This window comes from Rutilus rutilus (assembly GCF_951802725.1).
Source record: "Rutilus rutilus genome assembly, chromosome: 11".
Lineage (NCBI taxonomy): Eukaryota > Metazoa > Chordata > Actinopteri > Cypriniformes > Leuciscidae > Rutilus > Rutilus rutilus.
The window spans coordinates 31,653,569-31,663,718 of NC_140216.1; the positions used below are offsets into that span (position 1 = coordinate 31,653,569).

Below are 10,150 nucleotides of genomic sequence, written 5' to 3' on the forward strand. Positions count from 1 at the left end.
TTCCGGTGTCTGTGTAAGTGTGTGCATGTGTATGTATCTGGAAGTGTATTTGTAGGTTCATAATATCTTTCGAAATTCAAATAATTCCCTACAATACCTGTATCATTATTATATATGATACTGGTACTGGTAATAGTTTTGCAACCTTGTGTAATTGTTTAGAATTTTGTGCTAATATTAATCACCAGTAGGGTTCAGTATAATGTCTATAATCACAGTGATTTTGCCAGCAAAAAAAGTCAAAAGCATGGGTAGAGAAGAAATAATCTGTAATATTGGTTTCTTTTAAATGGAATCATCACATGTCATTTAATAAACATTGTAAAAGACAGAAATAGCTCAATAAAACCAAAGCTGTATACATTTAGTTTTTTTGTTTTAATATTGATTTAATATTTAATATTGTCAAATTGATGCTGTAATATGGCAGTATTACAAATTTTTTTCAATATATATATATATATATATTTTTTTTTTTTTTTTTTTTTTTTTTTTGTTAGATGAGAGGCTGAGGAATTCATGATCAAAAACTCAGTCATCCAAAAGGTTCCAATTTATTCCCTTGGCTGGTTGTCCATCGGTGAGGAAGAAGCCACATTAAAGATCTCAGGCCCAAGACCTGCAGTGAGAATTATTTATACAATATATAAAAATGATAATTAAACAAGGTGGTTTCTTTAGATTTAGGCACTGGCTAAAAGAAGACCATGAGAAGATCAGCCTATAGCATGCATTTCTCAAGTAACTAATTTACATTTTCCCAGCCCATTTTATTGGTGTTTTAAAACTTACTTAGGGGGAAAAAAATGATATATGCATTAGATGGTTTAGAGACGGCTAAACACTGAGCAGATTGTATTTCATATAAGCATCCAATATTGCATGATTTATTTTTAAATGGAAGTGAACTTAAAATCAAATAACAAAGGAAATTCCTGGAAGTATGTCAGGAGTTCATTGACATACTATCTATCACTCACCTCCTTGTTCTCTTGGTCTCTTCCGACCTAATCGATCAGCTTTGTAACTCAGATATTTTTTAATTTCAGTTTCACAGTCGACCACGGTTACGTTTCTTTTCAATGCAGCCTCTGAAAAAGGAAATGCAGCCTCTTAACTTTATAGTCTTTTAGATGTATGATATTACATTTATTTACATTTTTATTTATCAAGCTGTTAATACTATTACATTCTTGTACACTAAAATATGATTTTGAACATAGCATGTAAGGAAAAACAATTGCCAAACTTGCAAATAATATTGCAATCGCAATTTCCATAAAAGGACTTTTTTTGTCCATATAGAGTATTGCCCAGGCCTAAATGCTCTTAGGGATAAATTGGTGAAATTGAAGAGCTTTTAAATATGCTTTAAGCTTATTCCATTGAAATTTTTATTTGAAAGTGAAGACAAATGCAGACATAATATTAATAAAAACAAATATTTTAAGTATGTGGGAAGTGTTAATGTAGCAGTGAGTTTACCTCTGATAACATCTGCTAAAATGAGCTTAGATAAGGGCCTTTTATCTCCTCTGCCCAGCCAGTTGAACTCCTTAGCCAGATCATCTGTTAGGACTTGCTGCATAATATTCTTAATCACATCCTTGGGCCCAAAACCTCCAAGCCCTGACAAATATTTTATCTGTGAAGAAAATAGTGAGAATTTTATTACAGTTTATTGATTATTTTAATTACAAATCTCTGCAATATTTGATTCTAATTGATCAATGGCATTGAATTGTCAAATACGGACGACTATGCTGTTGTCTGCCTGGGCTATTGCGCTTAAACGATTTAAGCTTTTCTACAAGTGAGATCATAAAATAATTTGGACCCCAATCAATATGTTCTTTCCCTTTTATTTGGTAAATAGTCATAGTACAAGTAGGGCAACTTGTACAGTCAGACTGTCATTATTGCAAAATAAACGTCTTTAAGACATTTCCAGTAAGGTTTATTTTGTGATATTGACCGGCTGAGTGTACAGAATCCCTTTAAATTCTTGATAAACGCTGTGTTGACTCACATATTTTTTGCGTGATGGTGCAGTGTTGAGCTCTCTTTCAGTCCTCTCCACATCTTCAAAGGTTTTAAGAGGCAGTTTTAGGCTTGTTTTGACATTTTTAGTGGGCAAGCTGGTACTGCTGGGCGCTTCAGAAGCCGTATTGTCTTTCAGTAGATCCTTTAACATAGAAGAGTTTTCCTGGACTGTGCTCTTGATGTCTCTCAGCATATGGAGGAGCTCCTCCTTGTCTGTTGTGTAAAATGATTTTTTTTTTTTTTTACAAAGTACAAAAGAAAAAAAATCTACTTTTCCAACTGATTATGACAAAAGAAGTTGACTCACCATTAGCTGGCATTCTGGATGTAGATGGAAGCGGTTGTAACATTGCTTGATTGCTTTCAAGCTTTTGGTTTTTTAGTCTGGCTAGTAGAAATGGCTTTTATTTGAAAGCAAACAATGCATTTTTAATCAAAAAAGTACAAATGAATTATTTTACCTTCTCATGAGTGAAAACTTTTGAACTATTCTGATTGGAAACAAAATGTTTGCTTTTGTTACCATTTTTCTTTGTTCTTCAATTTCTTTTTTCCCTTCTATTGCCTTGTCGAAAGTGCCTGCAATAAGATACATATTTTATTATATTATAGTAAAAATAATGGTAAAGATACCTACATTTAAACAGTTATTTAAAAAATTGTAAATGTTACCATTTTCTTTGTGAAAGATAATATTTAATTTCTCCCATGTTTTTCCTCCTGTTTCAGGTTTAAGTCTGTTCTGAACAGCTTCTATGCACTTCTCTGGTGATCTGAATGGGGGCCAGTAACTTTGTTTCTTGTCTGAGCTCAACCAGTGTGATGATACCACCATCACCTCATCTGAGTCTTGCAAAGTAACAACTGCATACATGATCTGCCTAAAAAAAGAGAAGAAAAAGAAAACAAGACAGGATATTTAGCCCTAATTGAAAAATAAATATTTTATAGTAAATTGGAAAGTTGACCAATCAAATCATCTTAAAGTTGTGAAAGGATTTATTTCTTGAAAAAATACACAGAAATTATTGTCCCATTAACTGGTCTAGCCATGTGTTATTAAATCAGTTGATGTCTAAACATCTATACATTTAATAATTTATGTTAAATGCCTCGCTGGCACAAATTTAGGCACAAGCAACATTTCTGTACTGAATGCAGTATAGTAAAATCAGCAAATGAAATGGTCATCTTCATGAGCCTCACCTTCCATCACTCTCCATTGAAATGTCTTCTTCCTCATTTATTATAGACAAAAAATCACACTCATCAAAATAGCCTTCACCCGTTTTTAAGCATTTGTCTGATGCTTCTTCCTCAGACTCATTTTCCAAGCACTTTAATTGTTCATCATTAACATTTCCTCTGAATAATTCCAGAGTGGCATATACTTCTTTATCTCTGCTCTTCACAGCTGTAATTACTTTCTCAAGGTCCTCAGGTTGGATGCAAAGTATCACACTTTGTTTAAAAACGAGAATATCATTCTGTTTTAAACAACCAGTTAATGTGGACATTGCGGAGGCAAAGCATTTCAGAGCCAGTGTAATGAGAACTGGGGTCAAAGGGCAGCCCTGATCCAGCAGTTTGTCTCTCTCAACTGAAACTTCTACAGATTCAGTTTCTGGTGCATCTCTGAGAAGGTTTTTCACAATGAGGTAATCCTGATACAGAGTTGGGTTTGACCGTTTTTGCTCTTCTATCTCATCCTTAATACAAGACAAACGTATCTGAGTGCAGAGTGTTTTAGAAGTGATCATGACAGAAGCTGAAACTTTTGGTACTCGACCCTTTGACTGAGACTCCAAGAAATCATCTAGACGTCTTGCTAGAATATTTGCAATGATGAGGTAGTCAACGTTAAAAAAGTGTTGACTATCATCATGTGGACTTTTCACAGTTTCATTAAAGTGTTTCTCAGAGCAGTTAAATGCACCTCTGTGGATTCTATCATAGAGCATCTTAATGTATGGAATTAGATTCTGAATGTTGTCTTTATAGAAGGAAACTGGGATGCCGTCTGGTCTCGGTGTGTCTGACACTTGAAGAGAATGAACAGCTGATACAATGTCAATCTCACTGACTGCATGTGAGCTTTCTTCACCCAGTGATAAACCAGTCTCATCTGTCAAAAGATCCTTTTTTAGATTCAGCCATTGGACGATTGATTGTATCTGGGCATCTCTTTGAAAAAGGGTTGTGGAAACATTGTTGATCTCCAAGTACACAGGACGATGGTCGCGCTTCTCGGAGTCTCTGATTTGACAACTTCTGACTCGCCACATACATTCTTCTGGAACAAAAAAGTAATCCAGCCTGGACGCAACTTGACTGTGGAATGTATACTCCTGCTTTACAGGGTTCGTTCTTCTCCAGACATCAACTAGCTGAAGAGATTTCATGAACTTATTCACACAACAGCGCAGCTTTCTGTGGATTGGCCTGTCTGTCACCCCTTTTGAATTGGCTTTGTCGATAAATGGATTGAAAACCGTGTTGAAATCTCCACCAATCACCAGCAGCCCTGTGGTCATTGACTGCAGGTAACGTGAAAGTTTATCAAGGGTTTTTGTGTCTTTTTCATGGTTATAAACACTAACAAGAGTGTACAGCTGACCTTCCAGTTTACATTTCAACACAACATATGCTCCACAGTTATCTTTTTCATCACTTATACATTCGAAATCTAGTCTTTTCCTGACTAGTATGGCTGTTCCCTTACTAGAGGAGGTAAACTTTGTGTAGAAAACATGCCACTCATTTTTTAGGTCTTCTACAATATGTTCATCTCCTTCTCCAATGTGCGTCTCTTGTAAAAAAACAACATCAGCATTTTGTAGTTCTTGAAATTTGTGATCTTTTTTTTCTTTAAGTCCATTAACATTCCATGTGATGAAACTTATGGACTGAGTAGCCATTGACAGATCTGCTCTCACAGACCAACGAGAAATCTTCAGCTTAGTTCCCTGTCAAAACAAAGAGTGATGGAAGGTATAGGAACTTTATTTCATGACACATCCAAGAATACAAAATTAAGTGCAGAGCTCAAGGAAAGCAATATTTCTGGAAATCACAAAATTTAGAACTCCAAAAATATTGCTTTCCTTTCAGTCTTTCAGATTTAAGTGTACGTGTTTGACATCAATGTTGTCTGACACTTGTTCGACATGTGGTTATGTATTTGTTTCTCCTACAACTGCTGTGTGCTTCTAAACCATGTGTTGGATTCCTCTAGATCAGTGGTTCTCAGTCTTTTTTGGGCCAGCACCCCATGTGCAGGTCCCTTACCAGCCCCCACCAAAACATTGGCCTTTTATTATTATTAAATATAATCATTATTATTATTCTCATTAAAAAGGCAAAGCAGTCCATTATAATCAGTGATTCTGTCTACACTTGATGCAGATGCCCTGTTCATTACTCCATGCGGTTGCGCCACCTCTGACAACAGGACAAATTAATTTGAAATATTCTGTTGATGTGTCCTCGGACGCACCCAATGTAGAGACAGTGTTAGAATATTGCAGGCCACATTCTTTTGCAAGTTTCAACTTGCCTCGTCGTAAATCTTTGGTATAAACTTGCCTTAATGGCAACAAAAATTGCATCCATGAAACAAACAGTTTTTATAACAAACATAAACATTTACTTTAATAACCAAAACTAACACATTATAGCAAAAAAATAAAAAAAAATAAACCATACCCTACTTGAGTTTCTTGCTTTATAAAAATGTTTACTCTAAATAATTATGAAGGTAGGGTTAAATTTGCCAAATTATTTTTTATTTATTTTTTGCTGAAATAGACATTAATAGAGATTTTCTTTTTGTGGTAAAGAAAGAAAGAAAGAAAGAAAGAAAGAAAGAAAGAAAGAAAGAAAGAAAGAAAGAAAGAAAGAAAGAAAGAAAGAAAGAAAGAAAGAAAGAAAGAGAAAGAAAGAAAGAAAGAAAGAAAAGAATTGTAGAATTCAGATAACTTTAAGCACCAGAATAATTGGAGGGAAGAGTTACCTTGTATCTCTCAGGATAAAACACTGTCGTCAGTTCAGCTGTCTGGTTGAACAGTGAGTAAGAAGTCTGACGTTAGATTTGCTTAATAGACTCACTCTTGGGTGTGGACTTATTAAATCTGTTACGAACTGCTCGGAGACCAGAAAGTTTAGATCCAAATGCAGCTTTAATCAGAAGGGGACAATCCAGACACGTAAACAAATGAACAGGCAACAGGTCAAAGTCCAGGGGGGTATTGCACAAAAGCAAGATAAGGAATTAAGCTGGGATTTTCCAGTTATCCTGGCTGAATTTAGCCCCGACTCGGTTGCATGAAGGGAGGCTAAATTAATCTACATTAAAGGAGAACTCCGGTCAATTTTAACATTGAGCTAATTTTTTTGTAAATTTGGAGTGCTGTCAGTACAGAGAACAATGACAAAAATCGGTGTTGCTTACACCGTGTTATCCTCTTTTTAAAATTTGCACCCTGTTGACTTCAATGGGGCAAGTTTTAAACCTGCTTTTAGCCTCTTAACATCCTTGATGTGTCATTACAAGTGCACAGCCAATGTGAGTGATTCCTTCAGAGTGAACACGGGTGAATCTGACTGCAGTAGATGTGAAAGATATGTTTAAGTTAAGTTAATTCGGCCAGCGCACATACATTTATTTATGTCCTGTTTTCGGTCGAAGTCCATAGTAGTTGATTGTGATCATAGGTAACTAATCAACAGTGGAGAACTCATTTTAGTGTCAGAGGTTTGATGAATATATTATTATTCGAGATTTAAAGCGTTTATTGTCATACACCCAGTGAGGAAAAGCAGATTTTCCTGAGCAATTATTAATTTGCTGTCCACAATGAATGCCAACACAGTGCAAAAGAACTATACTATACAATATGAGAAATAGAATATAGACTATGTGTATCTATATATGCAAGTATAGAGTTGAAATGTACTGTTGAATGAGAAAAAATATCAATATATTATATTTTATTGCAGTTGATGAGATAATAAGAAATGGCTCATGAAGTTGCAAATGTGGTTTCAATTAAGTCCGTAACAAGGTCAATATGTAGTATATATAGACTAAAGATTTGTGTGTTTCCTATTCACAATGGCTTGCCCTTTGTTGGATGATGTAGTTGATGAGGAAGTTTTAATACTCAGACAAGCATTCAGGCATGAAAGAGTCTTCCGAGATAGGGCAGACCCATTGGCCTTTTCAGACGAATATCTGACTGAGAGGTATAGAGTCTCCGGTGATGGCATCAGATATTTGTGTAGGCTGCTGGGTCCAAACATACAGCACAGGACAGCACAGAGCCATGCTCTCACTGTCCCACAGATGGTCTGCGTAGCACTGCGATTCTTTGCAAGTAGCATGTTTCTGTATTCTGTCGGTGATGCAGAAAACCTCAATAAAGCCACTATTTGCCGCACAATAAGAAATGTAAGTCTGGCATTGAAATCTCTTGTGCACATATTTATCACCTTCCCTGGTCGCAGAAGATTCATCCACATCAAGGAGGAGTTCTACAAGATTGCAGGTAACACGAATAATAACAGATTACTACAAAATGTTACATTAGCACAGTCACAGTATGACACTCATTATTTTGTGTTACAGCTTTTCCTAATGTAATTGGTACAGTGGATTGCACCCATATTCGTATTCAAAGTAATTGATGACACAATTTTCAACTTTGAGGTGAACTATTCCTTTAAGTTCAACTTAATGCATTTGTTTAAATGAAGCTAAAATCAATTGTGTGCAACCACTTATCATACAATTTTTTTGTAAATTAAATGATTAAATTGTACCTGGAGCAAATCCCGGCGCTGCTTTACAACCGCAGATGGAAGACAGTCGAGGGATTCAGTGGAGTTTGGAGAATCGGAAGGCAGCTCCACTGTCGATGTAGACGACTCTTCCAGGTCACCTGTCTCGAAGCCGGCGTCGATGGAGCGTGTAGCAGGCGAACCACCCCAGATCTCCTCGCAAAGCTCATAAAATATGAGTACTACTGAGTCCTTGACCACTTCGACGCCCTGTGTCCACCGCGTGCCTGTATTTGCTGCGTATATTTTTCAACTTTGCGGTGACTTGGGCTTTTGAGACGTTAGTTAGCTCTCTCGGATACGGTGCCTGAAACGCGTCCGTTATATCACAATATTTGGAGTGACACAACTCCCAGTCAACGTTTTCTTGGAGCTTGGACTTGTAGTCGAGTGTGACTCTAAGTAGTAGTTCGACTTCATCGTCAGTCCATACGAAAGACTCCACTCTTGCTCTTGAAGTTGTTGCGTTCGCCATCTTCGTCTTCTTCTTCTTGGTTCGGATACAGCGCGCAAGGTTATGCGCATGCTCAAAGTCGTCTTCTCCGTATATAGTGTATTTCTGTGGCAGAATTACAACGCCCCATACTGGTCTGGCATATACACCGTTTTCAGTCGGTTTCAGTGGTTTCGTGTGTACGCAGATATTTCTTTAGACGACGCCGTGTTTACGATATTATTTTTTAGAACGAGAAATTTTTTTTTATCGGATAGGAAACGCAGCGGCTTCGTGTGGACGTGGCCCAAGACACAGGGGCAAACTAACCTGAACAAGACTAGAAGAAAGAAAATAGCAACAAGGTTACACTAGAACTAATCAAATACTTTACTATAGTGATGGCAATTTCAAAACACTGCTTCATGAAGCTTCGAAACCTTTACAAATATTTTGTTCCGAGTCAATGGTTCGGAGCGTGTATCAAACTGTCAGAGTCACGTGATTTCAGTAAACGAGGCTTCATTACATCATAGCTGTTTCGAAACACTTCGAAATTTCAATGGTTCATCGTTGGGGCCAAAAAAAAAAGTGCAGTAGATTTGTAAAAGGTTTTTTATGCATGTTTGCCTGGGTTTTTGTTGCATCTGACCACTAGGGGTCACCGCGGCACAGTTGCTTCAACTGTTTCAGTGTTCAACGAAGCCTCGATCTACCCACCACTAGTTTACTAGAACAAGAGCAGAGATAAACTGCAGACACAGGCAAGCAAATAGGAACACACCATAGGACCACAAACCAGCAAAGACATGAGGGAAAGAGGCACAATATAAAGGGGGTAGAGCACATGAGGATCAGGTGAGCACAATTAGACTAAACAAGGGGGGCTTGGGAACTGGAAATGAGGAAGCGGGACAAGAGGAGCACATGGCCAACACAAACAAAGACAGAGCCATGTACTCAGGGCAGGCACAAGACAAACAAGGACACATTATACTGTGACAAAACAGACAAGACTGTTCACTTTGGTATTTTGTGCTGGTTCATACATGCCATGCCTGAATTGCAAAATGTCACATCACATATCACAAAGTTCAGTGTGTGCCACACAACAAAAAATTGTCTGTGCCAAAATTATCATGAGCACACACCCTTGGCAGATGTGGATACAGCAAGTATTAACATGGCTTAAATATTAAACATGACTGGACGTCCCTGACTGCTGATGATGTTCATAATATCACTCAAAACAGAACTGAGAGGTTTGGTGAAGTAACCATCCTCAAATATATCTGAACTTTTAAGAAGCTATAAAACTTCATTTAAACATTTATTATTTGTACAAACTTAAATTAAATAAAGAAGCCCTGGAGCATATGAACACAAAAGAAAAACTGCAAATGGCCGCATTAAACCCTATCCCAAATATGCCAATGTTAATCTAAATGTGAATCATTATTCAGTGGTATATTGCTTTAATCACAAACCAACTTTGTCCTGAAGATATCATTGTTTCAGAAATCATCTTCTATCTCAGTACATCTCAGTTAAATCAGAAATGTAACACCAGTTCCTTGAATGATAACAGACCTGAAGCCTTTACCTTTGAAATAACAGATATTTGAGTGTCTGATATGCAAACATCCATCTAGATGTGCGTTTCCCATAAAACGACGTAACTCGCTGCTTCACTACCATAGTACGATACATTGTTGAAGAAATCAACTAAAGTCACGACTGTTTCCAGAAACCATATTGTCGCAAATTGGTCACTCAACCACATTGGTTAATGATGTCACCACATTGGTGGAGTAATAACGTCTTTTAATGAATCTG

At 36.8% G+C, this 10,150-nt stretch overlaps 1 protein-coding gene across 1 annotated transcript; it reads right to left on the reverse strand.

Annotated features, from left to right (window-relative positions):
• Nucleotides 1-465: 465 nt before the first annotated feature.
• LOC311300237 (uncharacterized protein) lies at nucleotides 466-6,269 on the reverse strand. The gene is made up of 9 exons (XM_084424390.1): nucleotides 6,056-6,269; nucleotides 3,250-5,009; nucleotides 2,716-2,924; nucleotides 2,567-2,622; nucleotides 2,351-2,444; nucleotides 2,030-2,256; nucleotides 1,486-1,645; nucleotides 981-1,091; nucleotides 466-619 (listed from the first exon to the last, which is right to left on the reverse strand). Exons 2-9 carry the CDS (start codon nucleotides 4,959-4,961, stop codon nucleotides 555-557), a joined length of 2,634 nt encoding a protein of 877 aa, XP_084280516.1. The 5' UTR covers nucleotides 4,962-5,009; nucleotides 6,056-6,269; the 3' UTR covers nucleotides 466-554.
• Between the last annotated feature and the right edge of the window lie 3,881 nt (nucleotides 6,270-10,150).